The sequence below is a fragment of the Homarus americanus genome, unplaced genomic scaffold, assembly GCF_018991925.1.
Source record: "Homarus americanus isolate GMGI-L3 unplaced genomic scaffold, GMGI_Hamer_2.0 scaffold2224, whole genome shotgun sequence".
NCBI lineage: Eukaryota > Metazoa > Arthropoda > Malacostraca > Decapoda > Nephropidae > Homarus > Homarus americanus.
The window spans coordinates 568,062-590,939 of NW_024712260.1; the positions used below are offsets into that span (position 1 = coordinate 568,062).

The window sequence follows — 22,878 nt, forward strand, 5'->3', positions numbered from 1 at the left end:
CTCGCCCACCACACTCCTGTTCCTACAAGTCAGACGCACAAACACTGACGCGCTACTCGCGCTGACTCCCTCACCCACGATACCCGTCCTGTAAGTCTTTCCCTACTTTTTACTTTATACTCTTCGCCACTGATCGGCTCGTTAGCCGCGAGTACGGTCGGTCACTTTTATGTTACGCACTGTTGAGCATGCATTGGCTCCTAAGCCCTGAGTGTATCTGAACCTGCTCCAGTGTTGGTCAAGTCTGGTCTTGAAAGAGCTCACATACAGTGCCGTCATAACACTCTCTGACGGATTGTACCAAGAGTTTTCTGGGCTTGTGGCTTCCTTAACCTTTTGCAGTGACCCCTTGTGGGGCGGGCGTCCGCCAGCTCCAGGTATGTGCAGTACACTCGACTTAGTGCCCTCTGAGATGTTTATACACTTCAATTAGATCACCCCCCCTTGCCCGTCTGTAGTATAAGCTAGGCAGTTACAGGCCCTTGAAAACAGTGACACACTCATCTTCATACAAACACATCTTGACACACATGCTTGGAGGGAGGATGGAGGAAGTAGCAGATCTCCCTAGTAATCCAGATAGCATCCAAAGCACAAGCCTCCTTCACGGGAGATTTTAATCGAAAGACATTCACGGTGAATCAAACCATACAAACCGAGGGAGAAAAATTCCTTGATCTCATTCAATTCCTGGCACATCACGAGTTGGAACCCAAGAGGGGAGACAACATTTTAGATTCGTCTTTTTGACTGGCGAGACTATGGTGGACGAGGACCACGTCAGGGAGAAACTACAGTATAACTCCAATCAGCGACCACTGCATATTAAGATGGAATACAGTCTCTGATAGTCGAGAGAAAGCAGTTGAGGAGGAATACTGTGTGATATTTCGATTATCAAAGTAGACTGAAGGAGGACTGATAACTTTTCAGACAAGGCACAATAAGGCAGATCTCAATGAAACATTCAAATTCTTAAATGGGATGGAATATGTGAACCAAGGACATTTCTTTGTGAAGTAACTTGCCATCAACACAAGAAGGCATAACTACAAGCTCTCCAATTTAACATGCAGAACGAATATAAGGAAATATTTTTTTCACACAGAAGGTGGTAGACTTATGGAATGGTCTACCAGTTCAAGATGTGGAATCAAAAGCAGTGCTTGAAAATAGCCCTTGACTTAATTATCAAGGATATTGGAGGGATCCTACACAGGCCACTAGCCTCCTCACCTCGTCCTGGTCACCTCTAGTGGGTGATCATTAGGTAAATAATACCAAGAAAAAGATGCTTAAATGAATCCAGTCATTTGGTTATTATAATTATTATTATTTGACTGACGGAGGGAGAAAGCTGGTGGCTTGTCCTCCATTTTACCTAAGGAGTTGGTCCTGTGGTCAAATTTGATTACAAGAACGAACGGATTACCTAAAGATTCGCCCCCTCCAGCTAATTTCACTTGAAAATTAACAACCCTAACCCTCCCTAAGGTGTTAGGTTAATTCTTTGATGTTGGGATCAAAGTCTAGATGTGAAGACGCATTATATTTATTACACAGTAACGAAATATTTTCATAGGCCTCCTTACCTGACATGTTGAAGATACAACCAGAGCGTTCATATTCCTTAAATTAATTAATAGATAATATAAACGTGAATGATAACGGAAAGGACTGTGAATGCGCCGTAACGCTGGTGCATTTTTTCATAGTTCAACAAACCTTGAGCAGAAGGCTAACTTGGCCTTGTGTGATACTTGAACCCCGTTAATAATAATGTACAACTTGATTATAACGGCTTAGTGATTAAGAAGTCCTTCACTTATCTTTCTATAACCTTTTATTTAATATTCAGATGATGTTAGCATCAACGACTAGCTACCTTACACCTTTGTGTGTGTGTGTGGTGTGTGTCTGTGTGTTTCTTTAATAAGGAAGTAGCCTTACATAAGCTTGGTTGCTATAAAAACAACAGATGGCACAAAAAAATCAGGGTTGAGTGTGGGAACCCATGTCTTCCGCATCGGCACCAGTAAAGAAACCGCAGTGGAGGACACTCACGCTTGCTCTGTGTGTGTGTGTGAAAGATCAAGATTCTCGACAGGTAGAGCATGGTGAACAACGAAATACCTGGATATCCCAAGGAAAAAAAAGAAGTTTGGACGTTCTCATTTGACAGGAAGGACTGAAGACAGATGGTTGTGAGAACAATTATGAAGAAAGGTTTTATCCAACAATGCATAGATATACAAACCGATATTGGGTCGAATATATACAGGTAGTCACCGAATATAGATGTCCACGACGTAAACATCTTAGGTACAGTTAACGGGTTCTGATAATTATCCGCTTCAAGAAACTGGATCTGTTCCATTGTTGAACAAATGATCAGGCCACTTAAAGGATTTCTTTAGAGCCGGTTAGTGGTCACTCAGATTTCTTTGACTATTCTAATCATCATGCTGTTGTACATTGTCAAAATAGTAATTCTGTATCGCTAGTAACTGCCCGACCCACTAGTAGTGAAGAATTTGCGCTCCTATCTCTTGAATGAAGTAAGATGACACTTTTGAATTTCTCCAGTGTTGCTGTAGATCATAGGAACATTTATTACTCTTTACAATACACGAAGACGTTTATGAATAATTATTGCAAATTAATGATATCTCCTCAAGGGGACCCCCTCCCCCCCCCCCTCCTTGAAAAATCCTGGACCCACCAATGAAGGTCACAAGTGAAGGTTAAAGACGGGAAGGATAACCCACCTATAGATTGAGGTATTCGTTTTTTATGGACACTTTCCAGTTTATAGTAAACATTAAAAATAACTAAAATTGCTGTACGTTTATTTGTAAAAGATGGAGAACCAAATATTAGCCGCTTACTCCTGCAAAGTTATAAAATTAAGGGTGATCAACACTGTCATATCAGTTGTAATACAGAAAGCTAGGGGAAAAAAGTATCTTTTTGGGATGGTGACGAAAACCATTCTTTAAGATTACTAATACGGTCAATCATTTGTTTCACCGCAACTATTCCTGTGAAAACCGTATATTTTTTCCCAAAATTAATCGTTAACATCCATCAATGATGTGTGTGTTCAGGCTGGTGTAAAATGCTTTTATATTAATCATATACAGTATTCAAGCAATGATTATTTTTATGGATATTTTAACAAATCTCTGGTGGAACTGGAATTATCACATTACTCTGAGGCAAGGAAGGGAGACTCCCACTATACTGAGGCTGCAGTGTGGCGACTATTTGACATTCAGTGCATTCACATGATAATTTAGGCCACTGGTTGTACGTGTGATGGCAGTTGATGTTTAGTTCCACCCGTCCACTGACTATAGTTTGATTTAATCTTTCCGATTACAAATTTTAAGCGTAACCTTGGCTTAAAACATGCAAAATCACACTGGAAAATCCCGTTGTGTTCATTAACATCATGATGCTAGGTTAGTATAATATATTATGTAAAGTGGGATTTTGCTTTACAGGGTTTTGAATATAGAATAACTGTACAAGTATTGTATTGACACAAATTGTTCTCCTGCAAGCAATATTTATTACCCCTAATTAGTGTTACAGCTCACGTGCCAAATAAATTTTCATTGTTGTAGCAGTTTACTTAGCAAAGCTTATATCATTTGCATACAGTTTTATACTTATAATGCGTCTTTACGGTGCATTTTTTCAGTTTATCGTAAAAAAAATATATATATAAATTTGCAGATGCAAAGTGTTAATACTCTGCGTTATATCCACTTATATATTTTGCGGGCCCCTCTTGATTCGAAAAATATCATATGCATATAATAGAACTTGGATTTGACGCAATGGACACAAGTTCACAAATAAATAATAATCATTATCCTGAACATTTCATTGAAAACCAGTTCTTTTGTCTTCACGTCAACTAAATGTGCCTGCCGTAAGATACTTCATGATATGTACAACAAGACTTGACCCATTCAGTGAATATATCATGTTTAATATATAGCTAATGTTCATTTATTCTTCCAAATTGTACAATATGAAATTACCAATTTCTGTTTCGGAAACAATTATTATCAGTGCAGTACGGCATTTTTCCAGGCAGCGAAACACAGCTGTTTTTGGTCGCCAGCAAAAACATAACACAACAAACAGGGTGAACCATGAGCACAGGTAGGGATGATTCTAGACACACTGGGAGTAATGTAGGTAAAGCATCAGGTTGTTCACTGTATTTATCTTCTGGTAGGTGATAATTTTGATGTTTGATGGTAAATTGTGTTTGTTTTATGTTGTATTGGTGTAAGGACAGTACTGTACTTTTTTGTGTGGACATTTTGCCTGTTATTCTTGACTGGTGGTGGTAAAACAAGTGGAAGTGGAAGTACGCACCTGAAGTTTATCCAAAAAAAAAATCTTGTGTATACCACTGACTGAACTGAACACATTTAGCAATTGAAGATCATTTGACAATATTTGGTTTTCACAGGCACAGTTCACACATTCTTTTAGTATAATCCAACATGGCACTTTTGACCATATTAATAAGCCTACATAACTTATTTGTGTATTTTATCTTTCTATCACTTTCATTCCATTACCTAAACTGTCCTATATTTGTAGTGGATACAGGTACAGCACCCGTATGTAAAAAAACACACTGAATATAGGTATGGCAGCCGTATTCATGTTCTTTGTTAATGGTTTTGTTGGGTTAGGTTAGGTTAGTCAAAAAGGCCATCTTTGTAACTATGGTATTATTGTATAGTCTGCCCACCACGTATGGGCCTTAGGCTGCCATTTCATTAAACATCAACGTTTCGCATACCGTACCTTTTTCCCGTGCCCATATTTTTGTCATTAATATCCAAACAGCCATGTGCCTTACATTCCATACCGAGTATATTGCACCTTAACCAGCAACTTGAGGGAAATTTCCTATAGAGAAATACTATAACGTGGAGGATTAGCAATTTGTGTAATGTAATTTTTAAAACTTTTCCATCCTGAACAATATTCTACACCCACATGCCACAAGACCATAATGTATCTCCACTATTAACATCCAGGAAGCCGTGTCACTTTTGTTTCATGTTATGCATTTCCATATTTTGTCAAGTTGCTATTTTGAGAACCACAAAAAATAAGTCTTCTAACTTTTTGTGTTATCCTCTCCTAATATTATGTACTGTATTTTAAAGTGTTTACATGTTATTGTTTTTCATACCCATATTGTATTTTACATATGATGAAATCCCAACCACAGAAATGCTTCCAAGCAACCATTACATACACATGAAAAATCTGTAATTTATACCCTTTACTGTACAGCATACAGTACGTATATCAACTAGATGCTTTTCAGTCAACTCTCAATTCAATTTCAATCGTTTATTCCTTGATAGAGGAAGCGGGATCCTAGTGCTGTCACTAGGTACCCCTGCACAGTCAACTCTCCCAAGAATTTTCAATCTAACATACTTTTACATATATATTGTTCCGATACAGTGGAGTGTTTTATGGTAGGATTAATATGTGATCTTGATGACTGAACCTAGTAGACATTAAATTGATATGAAACTTTATAATCAAAGTAGATATTAAGAATTCACTTTGTATACCGGTAGTTGAAAATACAAAAGGTTCAGTGATAATTGGTAGATTTTTCACAATTATACTAAGAACTTTTGTATTCATTATATGTGGTAATATTTCATAGACCTCCTGCCTCTGGAGTCCAACCTTTGCTTCCAAGCCACTCTTAACTCTTCATTGTTCTAAGCCATGATCGTGATGCAACATTGTAAATTGCTCAAGCCATAATCATGACTATTTTCAAATCCTCATAAGTGGAACTATAAGTTTATGTTGGCATTTATATCAGTTACCAAGAGGATTATATAAATTTAATTACTTTCATTTTATCGTGTTTTCAGCCAAATAAATACACTCGGGATGGTATATGCCAGACATATGTGCAATAAACGGGTTAAAGGGAGACTTTTGATTGGAGGATAGGTTCTGGGAAAGTGGAGCATCCAGTTAGGGGATAGCCATACCGGTATGTTATAAACCCCGTCTTAGATAGGAATTACATTTCTGGCTCGATCTTCATATTTTGATGTTATATCCAGCAGATAATTATAGTGACAACATGGCAACCAGCACACAGTTTTCACGAGAGGCACTCTGTGATGGCCTTGACCAGCTGTCAATCCAACAGCTTGAACTTATGGATCATCTCATTAAGGTACAGTACAATACATAAAGTGATGTTTAAGATATTTTGTTTGTTTTACTTTATAAAAACTAAGTGGATGAAATCTAATATTCTAGGTTGGACAAATTGGTGGCAAACCATTTTAATAGTCATATTGAAAGATTGTCAAAAAGAGTTTAATTTGGAGTTAGGTCGTAGGGAAGACCAAGGAGATGGAAGGATGCACTAGAAGTGAAGTGAATGGGACTCCAGGAAACACCATAGCAAAGAGCATTTAATGTATTACGGAATTTCAGCGAATTGGGTGTTTGCCCTTGGTTTTTGCCTCCCAGTATTTTAACTGGAAAAGGTTAAAATGAGTGGAAGATTTTACTTTCAAACTTCTTCCCATTATAATACAGGATTTCCAGAATCAAGAGCAAATACAGTATTCATATCGACTCTTAATTCTGTAACAACTATTGTATTATCGTTCCATAACAAGGCCCCAGATATCCATCTAGTAAGGCTATTGCTACACATCTATCTCCCAAAATCATGGGACACCTTGACATTGCTACTTCCTGGATATCCATCCCCCTTTAATTCCATTGTACAGGTATTTTGCATCTTCCTTCCATCTTCTTGGTCTTTTGTCCCACCAGCCATGAAGCTTTATGTCTTTCAATACTATACAGGTATGTCCATATTGGTAAGTAGTAGGCAGCTACCAAACAGGGAGGTACTACCGCCTGGGAAGATATTGTGTTATCTATGGTAGACCCTGCTGCCACATGGCATCACAAAAATTGTGACCGAGTCTCAGGTTGCTGATCTGACTTTTTGCCTCATTTACACAATTGCTGGGTTTCAATTACTATTGACAACACAACATACATATATTGTTTCTCACGTTTGATCTTTTTTCATTTCTTTACGGTTCTTTATTATTACTACATCAACCCCCAGGCCCCGATGTGGGTTAATCCCTGCGTAAAAAAAAATATCTGATCAAACCCTTCTCTGCCTGACAGATCTTGTACTTTAACATCGTTGGTTCTTATTCTCTACACCCTGTTTACCCATATTCTCCAGCATTCCTTGCTAACCCAAGCAAGCATATAAAATAGCCATATAACGTTGATGAATTTATCCAGGTCATTAAATATTCCATCTATGGATACAGTAAGCCCTCATCATGAGAGTTGATGTATACAATACTTCCCATTAGTGTGACAAATGAGTGATAGACTTTATTACTTTACACGGGCCCTCCACAGGAAGAGGGTTTTTGTGCCAAAAACTTATGTAGTGGTCGTATGGTGAAGAGCTGACCAATATCTTCCATCATTAATTACCACATCAAAACCATGTACCCGTACACTACAGCAATTCAAGCATTAATGGGGGGGATATTAATTGAGAGGTAAGATGGTCCCTTGCATCATAATTTGAACACCAAATACTGTATCAGTTTCTTTTGTATGCTTCAGTATTTTGCATTACTTACACCAGATGGTTCACATTTGTATCATGTACCAAACTACAGAACAGCTAGACAGGAAAAATTTTGAGCAGTAGCATTGCAATGCCATATTACAGTATTGGATGTATATTTATCAGTCCTGGTAAATGGTGTACAGTACAGTATTTCACCCCCCTTGTTTTCAATTATTACATGTACCTGTAATATCTCCATTAGCTGGAATCCCTCAAAGTTGGAAAAATCTGTGACAATTTTCTCATTACCCAGAAAATTCCGGGGCTGGAGTGTTTTTCCAGGTTCCAGAGTTGAAAATCAGGGTCATTTTCAGGTACCCTGAAAATTTTGGGGATTTTTTTCCCACCGAGAAATGAAATAATGCATCATTCTGGAACTTCCAAGATTATTTTCCATTACTTGGATAGAGGGACTATTTTCCAGCTTCGAGTCATCTTGTTACCCGGTAATCTCTCATTCCCGGGAGTGCTCTGCACCAATTGTTCTGGCTAATGGAGATATCACTACTTTACTGTATGTTGCAAACAGTATGATCTATAAATTACAGCATGGTCACTGAACCTGATCCTTATTTTGCCATTACATAATTGTTCATAGTTGCATTATTTCCTGGTAATGTGGCTCCCTTTAGTAACACATTAAGTGTGGCTTGAATAATTGGATTACTTAAATCAGGCCAGTGGTCTGAACCTGAAAGTCGTGTTAAAATTACAGAACATTTTGTAGCCAGGATGTATAGGACCATGCTGGTCTTTTAAGCCGTTTGTATAAAGTACCCGACTTGATTTCAATAGCATGAGAAATAGAATTGCCTCTTATTTCACATATACATATTGTATAGTGAGAATAGCTATTATCCATGTACTTTATGTACCCTTATTTTATTAAAGTACTATAGTACAATAACTTCTGCTGTCATACACGATGACTTATAATTTCACTTTTCTACCCTCTCCACCTGGCCATCACCCTCTACTGTAATGTTGGATGGATGGAAGTTAGCAAACATTGCATAAGCTACTTGTTCTTTTGCCGTCATTAATTATTCCTACTGTAATTAATACATTTTGTGGTACTGTTTAATAGCTAGGCCAGAAATATCCAAGTACAACACAGATGTTACAAAAGTTAAGAATGAAGGTACAGTCTCGTTCATGATTCTTCAAACACTGCTGGAGACAGCTGGCAACTCAAGGCGGTTTGTTTACTATAGTACATCTTAAAAATTATGAATAAATGAAATGATTGGTTACTTAGTTCCCCATTGCTTAATTTACTTGTTGGGCTTTGTTTCTTATTATATTATACTAAACAAATGGCCTGGAGTTGCCAGCTGTCTCCAGCAATGTTTGAAGAATCTTGAAGGAGACTCTGCATTATGGTATATATAATGTACTACAATGTATTTCAGTTTTTATTGCAGTTTAATTTCTTAGATCCATAATTTTAAATTCTTTTACAATTTTAGAGTAACATGAGCCTGGAAGAAAGTATGAGGAGTGGATTTTTCCTTTTGAGCAAGACACGCTACACTCTTGGCACCAATGCTGTCTGCTTGCTGCAGTTACCAACAGATGAGAGTGAAGTGGAGTCTCTAGCTACTGTTGTTAGCTCCCCAGTAGTCTTGGAGAAGTATGATGGGGATATCATGTATCATAGTGTTGATACCAAGTTCGTGGATCCTGTAATTACAGTAGACAGTGAGAAAGGAATAATTATTTCAGATGACTCCGATAAAAAAATTCAAGGACTAAGGAAGAGAGTGACAAGTGCTGAAGAACAAAAAACTGAAGAGATAAGTGATGAAAATTTTGAAGAACAAAGTGTTAAAAAGGGAAAACCTAAAATCATAAACCGTGACCCCATTCGTTGGTTTTCAGCCCTACCGCCCCAGACTTTAAAGCATGCTCAACAAGATTTCAAGGCTGCCATTAATTTAATTGCACAATGTGCCACAACACAATTAAAGCTCAGAGCAGTCAATAAGGAGTACAAACGTTTATATGAAATAAAACAGAAGTTGGACAAAACTGACAAAGAAGAATAATTAAAATTCCAAATGGTGATATAACATTAGCACAATTATTTTTGCATGTGATTTTGTATTGCAATATTACATTCCTCAGTCCTGTAGTAAATTTCACCATGATAAAAACTAACGAAGCTTAAGAGAAAAATCACAAATTTGGTATGGTATTGTTGACCTCTTTACTATGGGCAATGCCTCTTTAATATTTTATTTAGCTATGCCAGATTATGTTATTCAGCTCAGAGGCAACCCATACACAAGGGTTAAATTACTCAGGACTATTCAGCATTAAAGGTTTTGACCTTGTAACTTTATTGGTTTAGTAAGATATTATATTGTAGCTTCGGTTAAATATGCTTACATTATAGTGCAAATATGTAACATTCATACATCTGAAGTGATTACTCTTGCATCATATTTGCTTTTTTGTTTAGTAAAATGAACAAATTTATGAAATAAGGAGAGCTTGTAGAACAGGTTAACTTAAATGCTTTTGACAATACTGTACAAGTGCCTTTGTGTCAGTTATTACAGAACAGATGCTAGATAAATAAGAAATGCAAGACCAATTTCACTTTCATAAATTCAATGTATTGAGGTTTGCTATTATTAACAAATTTCCAGCCTGTACACCTTTTTAATTTTCTTCCATCTCCTTCAAAATGATGTTAAAGATAAAAGTGGTCTCTTATTAACAAGGGTAAAGTTTTAAGAGGAATGATACAGTTTAGGACTACAAACTGGAATTCGTATGCTTTGGAGTAAGAAAATCGTTGCAAAAGGCATTAATTACAAATGAGAAAATTTCCAAGTCATTCCGAGTTCCCAGTGATGGGAAATCAGAAACAAGTTCCAGGAAAGTTGGTCTATGTCAGGGTTGTGCAAATCTCACAAAACAACTCTTCCCCATCTTGCTCATTTGAGGAGGGGGGAGAGGAGAGAGGGTGAGGAAAAAAAATAGCATTTGAAAAGTAACCATACAGTAACATATCCCTCCTCACACAGAAATTTTGATTTTGTCTGACCTGATAAATTATTATTATTTTGGCACATTTTGTATGAAAGATTGTGTGAATTTAATAAAAAAATATCGACCCAAAATTACAAATTAAAAAATAACTGCAATGATAACTCATCAGGAATATTCAATTTCCCCTTATGTTATTAATGTGACATATGATTAATAGCTTTTGAATATCCTAACCCTATTATATAATGGGCAGCACCTGTACACATTCAAAATTTGGAGTAAAATTAATATACATGTAATCTGCAATTACATCTAACTTTAAGCAAGTAAATGTATGTATATAAAACAAATTTGTATTACTTTCAATTAATTCAACATACAGCGAGCATTACAAGTCTTGAGTTCAACTACAACTGTTCCGATATTAATATGTAATTTTGTTTACATCTAATACACGTACCACTCGACATACAATATTCATTTACAGTATACGAATTTCCTAAATTACCGCCTCTTTCTTGTTAGGATAGCTTCCCCACTTAAACAAAATTGGATCCTGGCAAACCCCCCCCCCCGGTTAAATCAGTATTTGCATGTGGTCAATGTAATCTTGGTTGGACTTACCATTAATCTTCTTTTCCTTAGTTTACAAGATCTAGGCATCATTTTTTCTCAAAGCCTTTTCTTTAAGATTTGATTAGATCAAAACTTATGTCACCTGTAACATCTGAAAGTAAAAATGTAAAGGCATTAAAAAATAAATTTATCCACTACTTAGAACCAATATTTTCATCATCCTGTCCATTTACTTAGTCTTGTCAAACAAAAGATGGTGCATTTAACAAGCAGTACTTAATGGTGAATGCAGTCTTCAATTGTAATCTCAAGTGACCTAAAATTCAACTCCATAAAAAATCTGAACAATTTGAATTCCTTAAAAGCTTACCTTAAGGGAAAGATCTAAATTTTGAGACTTATTGCAGTCACAGAGGGTCGACAGTATCGGTGCAAGTGTCATAACTGGGCTGTGCTGGTGTTGTAAAACTCGAAAAACTACAGACAACTAGTTGCCTTGTGGAAGACATACAGTAACAGGACTAATATATTCTCGTGTAACCATATTTTTCATCTGGAAAAAGAAGAAACCTTTAATTTTACGAATGCTAAATATTCAGTTTAGCAATTCAAGGCTGCCACTCAGAATACATCAACTCTATCATTCAGGTGACGAAAAATTATGACATGGTAAAATTTCTTATTTATTACAAACCTTAGCTACAAGTTACAAAAATATGACCACGAAATAATATACCATGTATTTCATCAACAATACTGAGACAAACACTAACCTTCCATTTATCACTTTTAACATAGAAGTACTGTAGATGAAATATATAAGATCCCTCCTCTCGTCTATTCTTGCTGCCTTCAGACTGACTTCATTCCAATCCTTGAAAAAATGATGACTTCAATATGGAATATTGTAATACAAATTTCATGCCTTACAAATATATAATCAGTATTAATAGCTGTCTACATGCCAGTTTCAGTTTTCAAGTGTAAAACATCATGAATGCGATTTATATTCACTAACAGTTATGAAAGTGAATGCGGGTCCCATAGGAATGGCTGCCCATTAGAGACAAATGTGAATATAGCACACACTATACTAAAAGTCTTTGATACACAAGGAGGCAGTATGGCCAGTACTGCATTCACTTTGGTACACATTTACAACTGTGAGTACCCGAGAATCAAACCACAGACCCCGACAAGGTGGCAAGTGCTGTATCCACTCGACCTTCCCACTTATTTACATTTATAAGACAAACTAAAATACTAACCTTATGTTATTTCAAATGCCTGGAGCCAACTGATGAACATCATCTTGTTCTAGGCCTCAGGATTGAATTTCCATCCACTGCCAAATAAATGCTTATTAAATATGGAACTTTTTTTTACAGTTTTTGTACTAAATTGAATTATAATCAGTAACTAAATGTCTACATACATAATCAGTTTTCAAGTGTCAAACATCATGAGTGCTGTGCACATCTACTCCAGTATTAAACATGCAATTATGATTCACTATTCACATGTGGTCAATGTAATCTTAGTTGGACTTGCCATTAATCTTCTATTCCTCTGACATTAAAACATGGGCTGAATTCTTAGAGTTACAAGATACAGGCAGCATCTTTAGCAAAAGCCGTTTCTTTTAAGATTTGATTGGATCAAAGTTTGTCACCTGTTACATCTGGAAAGAAAAATGTATATTTAGTATGATATTTATCCATTATTTATGGCTAATATTAGTGTCATCCTGTCTATTTCTTCTTGGCAAACAAAAGATGAAGCATTTATCGAGTAATAATTAAAGATGACTGCTGTCTTCAGTTCAAATCTCAAGCGAAAAATTCAAATGTAATCAAAACCTGAAAAATTTGTATTCCTTGAAGGCTTACCTTAATGAGGAAACGTCTAAATTTTGACACCTTAGTGCTGCAGTCACACAAGAGTTGACAGTATCTGTGTGAGTATCATGACCGGGCTGTGCCTTGTCCTGGTGTTGTAAAACTTATGAACTAGACAACTAGTTGCCTTGTGGAAGATATACAGAAACAGGACTAATATATTCTCATGTAGCCATATTTTTCATCTGGAATAAGAAGAAATCTTTAATTTTACAAATGCTAAATATTCAGTTTAGCAATTCAAGGCTGCCACTCAGAAAACTACATCAACACTATCATTCAGGTGACGAAAAATTATGACATCATGGTAAAACTTCTTTTTTATTACAATCCTTAGCTACAAGTTACAAAAATATGACCAAAATCATATACCATGTATTTCATTTAACAATACTGAGACAAACACTAACCTTCCATTAATCAATTATCATATAGAAGTACTGTAGATGAAACATAGAAGACCCTTCCCCCTCCTCTTCTGTATTCTTGCAGCCTTCAGACTGACTACATTCCAATCCTTGAAAAAATGACGACTTCAATATGAAAAATTTTAATACAAATTTCATGCCTTACAAATATATAATCAGTATTAATAGCTGTCTACATGCCAGTTTCAGTTTTCAAGTGTCAAACATCATGAATGCTGTTTATATTCACTAACAGTTATGAAAGTGAAGGTGGGTCACATAGGGAGTGTATACCAAGCCTTTGGTACACAAGGAGGTAGTATGGCCAGTACTGCACTCAACTGCATTCACAACTGGGAGTACCCAAGAATCAAACCACCGACCCCGACAAGGTGGCAAGTGATGTATCCCACTCGACCTTCCCACTTATTTACAGTTACAGGACAAACTAAAAAAACTAACCTTATTTTATTTCAATGTCTGGAGCCAACTCATGAACATCGCCTTGTTCTAGGCCACAGAATTGAAATTCCAATCTCTGCCAAATAAATGCTTATTAAATATGGAGCTTTTTTACAGTTTTTGTGCTAAACTGAATTATAATCAGTAACTAAATGTCTACATACATCATCAGTATTCTAGTGTCAAACATCATGAGTGCTGTGCTCATCTACTCCAGTATTATCAAACATGCAATTATGATTCACTATTCACATGTGGTCAATGTAATCTTAGTTGGACTTGCCATTAATCTTCTATTCCTCTGACATTAAAACATGGGCTGAATTCTTGAGTTACAAGATACAGGCAGCATCTTTAGCCAAAGCCGTTTCTTTTAAGATTTGATTAGATGAAACTTATGTCACCTGTAACATCTGGAATGAAAAATGAATAGTAGTATGAAATTTATCCATTACTTATGACCAGTATTATTGTCATCCTGTCAATTTACTTGTTCTTGTTAAACAAGATAAGGCATTTAAAGTAAAAATTTAAGATGAATACTGTCATCAATTGCAATCTCAAGTAACAAATTCATGTGTAAAAAACCTGAAAAATTTGAATTCCTTAATGGCTTACCTTAAGGGGGAAAGGTTTAAATTTTAACACCTTAATGCTGCAGTCACACAAGAGTTGACAGTATGTGTTCGAGTACCATGACCGGGCTGTGCCTTGTCCTGGTGTTGTAAAACTAAATACTACAGACAACTAGTTGCCTTGTGGAAGATATACAGTAACAGGACTAATATGTTCTCATGTAACCATATTTTTCATCTGGAAAAAGAAGAAAGCTTTAATCTTACAAATGCTAAATATTCAGTTTAGCAATTCAAGGCTGCCACTCAGAATACATCAACTCTATCATTCAGGTGACGAAAAATTAGAGACATGGTAAAATTTCTTATTTATTACAATCCTTAGCTACAAGTTACAAAAATATGACCACGAAATAATATACCATGTAATTCATCAACAATACTGAGACAAACACTAACCTTCCATTTATCTCTTTTAACATAGAAGTACTGTAGATGAAATATATAAGATCCCTCCTCTCGTCTATTCTTGCTGCCTTCAGACTGACTTCATTCCAATCCTTGAAAAAATGATGACTTCAATATGGAATATTGTAATACAAATTTCATGCCTAACAAATATATAATCAGTATTAATAGCTGTCTACATGCCAGTTTCAGTTTTCAAGTGTAAAACATCATGAATGCGATTTATATTCACTAACAGTTATGAAAGTGAATGCGGGTCCCATAGGAATGGCTGCCCATTAGAGACAAATGTGAATATAGCACACACTATACTAAAAGTCTTTGATACACAAGGAGGCAGTATGGCCAGTACTGCATTCACTTTGGTACACATTTACAACTGTGAGTACCCGAGAATCAAACCACAGACCCCGACAAGGTGGCAAGTGCTGTATCCACTCGACCTTCCCACTTATTTACATTTATAAGAAACTAAAATACTAACCTTATGTTATTTCAAATGCCTGGAGCCAACTCATGAACATCTCCTTGTTCTAGGCCTCAGGATTGAAATTCCATCCACTGCCAAATAAATGCTTATTAAATATGGAACTTTTTTTTACAGTTTTTGTACTAAATTGAATTATAATCAGTAACTAAATGTCTACATACATCATCAGTTTTCAAGTGTCAAACATCATGAGTGCTGTGCACATCTACTCCAGTATTAACAAACATGCAATTATGATTCACTATTCACATGTGGTCAATGTAATCTTAGTTGGACTTGCCATTAATCTTCTATTCCTCTGACATTAAAACATGGGCTGAATTCTTGAGTTACAAGATACAGGCAGCATCTTTAGCCAAAGCCGTTTCTTTTAAGATTTGATTAGATGAAACTTATGTCACCTGTAACATCTGGAATGAAAAATGAATAGTAGTATGAAATTTATCCATTACTTATGACCAGTATTATTGTCATCCTGTCAATTTACTTGTTCTTGTTAAACAAGATAAGGCATTTAAAGTAAAAATTTAAGATGAATGCTGTCATCAATTGCAATCTCAAGTAACAAATTCATGTGTAAAAAACCTGAAAAATTTGTATTCCTTAATGGCTTACCTTAAGGGGGAAAGGTTTAAATTTTAACACCTTAATGCTGCAGTCACACAAGAGTTGACAGTATGTGTTCGAGTACCATGACCGGGCTGTGCCTTGTCCTGGTGTTGTAAAACTAAATACTACAGACAACTAGTTGCCTTGTGGAAGATATACAGTAACAGGACTAATATGTTCTCATGTAACCATATTTTTCATCTGGAAAAAGAAGAAAGCTTTAATCTTACAAATGCTAAATATTCAGTTTAGCAATTCAAGGCTGCCACTCAGAAAACTACATCAACACTATCATTCAGGTGACGAAAAATTATGACATCATAGTAAATTTTCTTATTTATTACAATCCTTAGTAACAAAAATATGACCACAATCATATACTGTACCATGTATTTCATCAACAATACCAAAACAAACACTAACCTTCCATTAATCAATTGTAATATAGAAGTACTGTAGATGAAACATAGAAGACCCCCCCCCTCCTCTTCTGTATTCTTGCAGCCTTCAGACTGACTTCATTCCAATCCTTGAAAAAGTGATGACTTCAATATGGAATATTATAATACAAATTTCATGCCTAACAAATATATCATCAGTATTAATAGCTGTCTACATGACAGTTTCAGTTTTCAAGTGTAAAACATCATGAATGCGCTTTATATTCACTAACAGTTATGAAAGTGAATGCGGGTCCCATAGGGAGTGTATACCAAGCCTTCGGTACACAAGGAGGTAGCATGGCCATGCACTCAAACACAATCACTTACATAAGTTATAAACTTAGGTAGTTACTCATTTACAGCTGGGTGAACTGGGAGCCCCAAAAAATCAAACCACCAACCCCCAGAGCAGAAGGCAAGTGCTGTATCTACTCGACCTCCCTACTTTTGGACAGTTATAACGCACACTTAAAAACCAACCCTTTGTTTACAACCTAAGTCTTACCTTCATATATCTCAAACCAGCTGCAAGATGTCAACCTTTTATTTTTGCTCTGTGAACAAAGGAAAGTATCACATTTAGTTAATAATAAAAACACACATAATAGAAACTATTAAATGAACATTATCAAGGAGAGAGTTCTGCATCACAATCATCGGAAGTTTTTCTTTCATCATAAAGTTAATTTATAAATCCATCAACATTATTACATACAGTATAACCTAAACCAAATATTTCATGTAAATAAATTAAAACCTATAAATATTACATGGTTGATCTTCTGGTTAGTGATGCACTATGACACTCCTACAACAGCAGAGACTGGCCTGGAACACCATATTGAATGACAAGGTAAACATCTTCATGACCAATGTTCCTTCCAACATTTTTCATCAGACACCAAAGGCTGGACCTGATGAAGAAAGAATATTTTTTAAGAACCTAAATGTATTCTATTTCTTCATGAATAAGATGAACAAGTTAAAAAGAAGGCCTCAAACCAATTAAGACTTCCACCTTTATCAAGTTTTGATATAGGTGACAATAATTTAGGAAAATCAAGAGAAGCTTAACAGATTTATAAGACCAACCCTAATATCCCAATATTATTCATTCTGTAGTCATTCCCAAAGGCTAGTGGTAAGCTTCTTGGACCAAACACTGATGGGCCACTAGTAAGTCATCCTATATTACCAGAACTCTCTGGGATAAGAACAATGCAAAGAAAAATCACCCTAAAATCACAATGTCTATTGCACCTCAATACAGAATTAAAGTAAGTGGATTCGTAGTAAGAAATATTAATAATATTCTGACCATAAAACCCAACATTAATACTTGTACTGTACCTGTGATGAACGATGATGCCGCCTCCTCAATATAGTGTAGTTGGTCCCGAGTATTTTATATTGTGCAACCAACAGCTGTTCGAGACAAGGAGTCATTAATAAAATATAAATCTCATGCCAATAAATTTAACATTCCTTACCATCAGTAAATATATATCATCCACACGGAGTCCTCACTACTTGTGAGCTTGAGAGTTGGATCTAAATAATCATATTACAACAAATTAGAATATTCTCTTATATCAAATACTCTTTAAATCTATATCTTATTTTCTTGTCACTATGTGTTGTAATTCTTTGATTACAACCATCTACCTTACAGATCATTATTGTGGTTGTTTATAACCAAAGTCTTACCTTAATATATCTGATATTAACCAGCTGCTAGATGCCACGTTCTTTTATCTTTACTCTGTGAACAAAGGATAGGATCACGTTTAGTTATTAATAAAAACACACAAAATAGAAACTATTAAATGAATATTATCAGGGAGAGAGTTCTGCATCACAATCATCGGAAGTTTTTCTTTCATCATAAAGTTAAATTACAAATCCATCAACATTATAACATACAGTATAACCTAAACCAAATATTTCATGTAAATAAATAAAATCCTATAAATATTACATAGTTGATCTTCTGGTTAGTGATGCACTATGACACTCCTACAACAGCAGAGACTGGCCTGGAACACCATATTGAATGACAAGGTAAACATCTTCATGACCAATGTTCCTTCCAACATTTTTCATCAGACACCAAAGGCTGGACCTGATGAAGAAAGAATATTTTTTAAGAACCTAAACGTATTCTATTTCTTCATGAATAAGATGAACAAGTTAAAAAGAAGGCCTTAAACCAATTAAAACTTCCACCTTTATCAAGTTTTGATATAGGTGACAATAATTTAGGAAAATCAAGAGAAGCTTAACAGATTTATAAGACCAACCCTAATATCCCAATATTATTCATTCTGTAGTCATTCCCAAAGGCTAGTGGTAAGCTTCTTGGACCAAACACTGATGGGCCACTAGTAAGTCATCCTATATTACCAGAACTCTCTGGGACAAGAACAATGCAAAGAAAAATCACCCTAAAATCACAATGTCTATTGCACCTCAATACAGAATTAAAGTAAGTGGATTCGTAGTAAGAAATATTAATAATATTCTGACCATAACACCCAACATTAATACTTGTACTGTACCTGTGATGAACGATGATGCCGCCTCCTCAATATAGTGTAGTTGGTCCCGAGTATTTTATATTGTGCAACCAACAGCTGTTCGAGACAAGGAGTCATTAATAAAATATAAATCTCATGCCAATAAATTTAACATTCCTTACCATCAGTAAATATATATCATCCACACGGAGTCCTCACTACTTGGTGAGCTTGAGAGTTGGATCTAAATAATCATATTACAACAAATTAGAATATTCTCTTATATCAAATACTCTTTAAATCTATATCTTATTTTCTTGTCACTATGTGTTGTAATTCTTTGATTACAACCATCTACCTTACAGATCATTATTGTGGTTGTTTATAACCAAAGTCTTACCTTAATATATCTGATATTAACCAGCTGCTAGATGCCACGTTCTTTTATCTTTACTCTGTGAACAAAGGATAGGATCACGTTTAGTTATTAATAAAAACACACAAAATAGAAACTATTAAATGAATATTATCAGGGAGAGAGTTCTGCATCACAATCATCGGAAGTTTTTCTTTCATCATAAAGTTAAATTACAAATCCATCAACATTATAACATACAGTATAACCTAAACCAAATATTTCATGTAAATAAATAAAAACCTATAAATATTACATGGTTGATCTTCTGGTTAGTGATGCACTATGACACTCCTACAACAGCAGAGACTGGCCTGGAACACCATATTGAATGACAAGGTAAACATCTTCATGACCAATGTTCCTTCCAACATTTTTTATCAAACACCAAAGGCTGGACCTGATGGAAGAAAACCAAATTATTTTTTAAGAACCTTAATATAATCCAATTCAGCATGAATAAGATGAACATCATACTTAAAAAAGCATCAAAGCAATGAACACACAGAGATATGTAAGATTATGTGCATGTAAAAAGAGTCTACCCAAAATTACAAGCCAAAAAAAATTTAAATAAATAAAAAACAGCATTGCTCACAACTCGGCATGGAAATGAGTGGGCTTTAGGGATATGGCTACAGTGACGAGTGTAATTTGGCAACAATGCAGGTAGTAGGCAGCTACCAAACAGGGAGGTACTACTGTACTGCCTGGGAAGATATTGGAAGCATAATGTGTTGTCTAATGGTAGACCCTGCTGCTATGTAGCATCACAAAAATTGTGACCAAGTCCCAGGTAGCTGATCTGTCTTTCTGCCTCATTTACACACAATTGCAGGTCCTAATTGTTTATCTTACTGGACAACACAACATGAATACAGTATAGCATTTCTCATTTTTATTTTTATTTTTGTATTTCTTTAAAGTTCTTTATTATTATTGTTATTATTATTTTATTTTACTTTTTATTATAAATTTTATTTACTATGAATAATTATTACATTTTCGCCCCCATCAAAGAATCTAGAGGTACTATAGGCAAGCCCAGGATAACGGAGCTTACTGTTAAGGTTAGTCTACCACGCGCCTGTACCGAGTAGCTATCACTCACCGTAGAAGATCCAGTGAAATGTATGCCTATTAACCCCTCAAAAATATTGTGTATAAAGTTTGACCCCCCTACTTTTTGCTTAAAAATTTTATTAAAAAAAATTGAATACAATAAATAAGTCACCAATTTCTTCACTTTCTTATTTTGAAGTGAATCCCTCATCACACTTTTTATTATTCAATATGGGCCCCCTTACATAAAAAGGTTGGAGACCTAAATTCAGTTTTCCTTCAAATATTTCAAATTATTTATGAACACAACTTTTGCAGGATATTCTTCATTTATATCAGGGGTTCCTAAGTTTTAGGCATTACCCCAAAACAGACCTAACCATATTTATTACTCCCACACTTTAAATTTTATTTTTCATAATAGATTGTCAAGGTTACTGTCTTCACTGCCATGCTGTGTGTGACTGCAAATAAAATTTACTATTTAATGACCAAAGGTTCACCTGAAAAATGACGAATTACCCCAAGTAATTTGGGAACCCGATTTAGATCATTTGACCGTCAACAAACACCATTACTGATAACCAACTTGCTACATGTTAACCAAGATTTTATTTAGTCTGAGTGGAGAAAAGAATCACTTATAAATACCCTATGAATATGAAAAGGTTTATATAAAATAAATACCACCGAGTTATCTACGATCTCAACGGTCTTCAATATGTAGTTAATTAGATTTTTAAAGGCCAAGAGTGAAGTACAAATTACAAACCAATTATTCAAACAAAAAATAATTATCCTTACTTGATCTGTGGAATTGTGATACAGTCCCAATACAGAGTGTGATACAATGTCCCCTTTTGTTGAATGGCAGCTTTCCTTTGATTACTCGTTACCAATGGCTGAGTCAGACAAGAATTCAAATTGCATCACTATACATTATACCCAAATATAATAATGGCAACTTCTATAAATGTCAGTAATTTATTTCCACAGGAAAAACCCCACGTCCTGTGGGATTGAGAGTTGGATTGAAAATCATCATTGTTATTTTTAACCAATTAAATAAGTGTACTGTATATCTACAAATTTGTTTTTAATCATTCATGAAACCTTTTAAATAGCTTTAGCTGGATGTAGCAGACATTCACAACCAAATCTTTGATGCCAACTGCAGTCGCATCTCTTAGTTCTCATAACTTTGGGATAGAATATTTAAGATATACAATAATATAATCTTACCTGATCAGTGAAATGGATACACAGCGCCATACTCCCATCACATGCAGCTGGTGTGGAACACAATACAGTACAGTACTTGGAGAGATACCATTTTCATTCGTCAACTGCTCCAATGGGTTTGTATCAACACCAAAGGCTGGATCAGACACAGTTACATTACATCACCATATATATTATATACTATATTTATATATTCAATAACAACCATATCGTATTTCAGTAATTAATTTCCACAGGAAAACCTCACTACATGTGAGGTTCAGAGTTGGATTGAAAAGCATCATTATAATGAAAGGTAAACGAGCCTTATAAACTATCTACCTCACAAGAAACTAATCCTTACCTTAATAATGTATCTCTGATGAAGTAACTACTACATGTCATGTGTTTTCATTTTAGTCTGTGGACAGTAAAGTCATTTATCAATAAGCATTGAATACAAAAGCAACACTATTGCATATTAGCAGGATATAATCAGGGAGAGAGTTCTGCATCATAATGATCGGAATTATTTATTTCATCAGTATATTGGGTTCTTAAATCCTACATTTAAACAATGTATAACTTGGATCAAACTTTGATTTAAATTAACAGACTTTCCTTACATGATCTGTCGTATACAGTATTCAGCAAAAGCTGGCCTGGACCACTGATTTAGCTGAAGATGTGCCTGTTATGATGCTTCCATTGTTTTGTAGAGTATTATTGACACCAACAACTGGGACTGAAAGATGAAGTACATTACTAATTACCCAGTATATATTATACAAATTGATTTCTTTCAAAAGGAATATGACAAAAACTCTGAATATTAGGAGACTTAAAACGGTGTATCGGCATGGATGCACCAGCTTAACAGATACAAGCAACTGCACTCACCTGCTATATTAAAAATTCTTGCACTCTGGGATGAAAATTATCCCAAGAATTCATCACAACACTCTTCAAGATAATCCAGATGGTTCAACAATATAGTGGTAACATCCAGTAAATCTCTAATGAGGAAACTAAAT

At 35.3% G+C, this 22,878-nt stretch overlaps 1 protein-coding gene and 4 long non-coding RNA genes across 10 annotated transcripts; 1 reads left to right on the forward strand and 4 right to left on the reverse strand.

The window, feature by feature from the left end:
• The first annotated feature begins 3 nt into the window (after window positions 1-3).
• LOC121859674 lies at window positions 4-10,362 on the forward strand. 5 transcript variants are annotated; one of them, XM_042356621.1, is made up of 3 exons: window positions 4-90; window positions 6,138-6,253; window positions 9,172-10,362. In XM_042356621.1, exons 2-3 carry the CDS (start codon window positions 6,158-6,160, stop codon window positions 9,748-9,750), a joined length of 675 nt encoding a protein of 224 aa, XP_042212555.1. In that variant the 5' UTR covers window positions 4-90; window positions 6,138-6,157; the 3' UTR covers window positions 9,751-10,362. The 5 variants fall into 5 exon arrangements, with proteins under 5 accessions (XP_042212555.1, XP_042212558.1, XP_042212540.1 ...); XM_042356624.1 differs by having other exon boundaries at window positions 8-90; window positions 6,141-6,253; XM_042356606.1 differs by lacking the exon at window positions 4-90 and adding an exon at window positions 4,077-4,176.
• Window positions 9,105-12,629, reverse strand: LOC121859714. The gene is made up of 5 exons (XR_006087702.1): window positions 12,547-12,629; window positions 12,052-12,152; window positions 11,649-11,831; window positions 11,327-11,429; window positions 9,105-9,385 (listed from the first exon to the last, which is right to left on the reverse strand). It is a non-coding gene; the product is annotated as an uncharacterized LOC121859714 (long non-coding RNA).
• A 202-nt stretch (window positions 12,630-12,831) lies between these two features.
• Window positions 12,832-14,124, reverse strand: LOC121859722. Its single transcript, XR_006087705.1, has 4 exons — window positions 14,046-14,124; window positions 13,587-13,693; window positions 13,168-13,361; window positions 12,832-12,959 (listed from the first exon to the last, which is right to left on the reverse strand). It is a non-coding gene; the product is annotated as an uncharacterized LOC121859722 (long non-coding RNA).
• A 204-nt stretch (window positions 14,125-14,328) lies between these two features.
• Window positions 14,329-15,654, reverse strand: LOC121859715. The gene is made up of 4 exons (XR_006087703.1): window positions 15,573-15,654; window positions 15,080-15,180; window positions 14,664-14,858; window positions 14,329-14,458 (listed from the first exon to the last, which is right to left on the reverse strand). It is a non-coding gene; the product is annotated as an uncharacterized LOC121859715 (long non-coding RNA).
• Window positions 15,655-15,858: 204 nt separating this feature from the next.
• Window positions 15,859-22,433, reverse strand: LOC121859707. 2 transcript variants are annotated; one of them, XR_006087701.1, is made up of 14 exons: window positions 22,209-22,433; window positions 21,866-21,912; window positions 21,428-21,525; window positions 19,818-19,961; window positions 19,547-19,601; window positions 19,189-19,263; window positions 18,609-18,752; window positions 18,338-18,392; window positions 17,981-18,055; window positions 17,401-17,544; window positions 17,136-17,184; window positions 16,611-16,716; window positions 16,194-16,388; window positions 15,859-15,988 (listed from the first exon to the last, which is right to left on the reverse strand). It is a non-coding gene; the product is annotated as an uncharacterized LOC121859707 (long non-coding RNA). The 2 variants fall into 2 exon arrangements; XR_006087700.1 differs by having other exon boundaries at window positions 21,866-22,001.
• Window positions 22,434-22,878: the final 445 nt, after the last annotated feature.

Excerpts from the sequence above, each read along its gene's own strand:
- LOC121859674 (XM_042356598.1), top strand. The coding sequence starts at position 4,167 with ATGAGCACAGGTAGGGATGATTCTAGACACACTGGGAGTAATGTAG. Across the intron at positions 4,213-6,137 it reads ACACACTGGGAGTAATGTAG|CAGATAATTATAGTGACAAC; the intron begins GTAAAGCATCAG and ends TGTTATATCCAG. Across the intron at positions 6,254-9,171 it reads TTATGGATCATCTCATTAAG|AGTAACATGAGCCTGGAAGA; the intron begins GTACAGTACAAT and ends TTACAATTTTAG.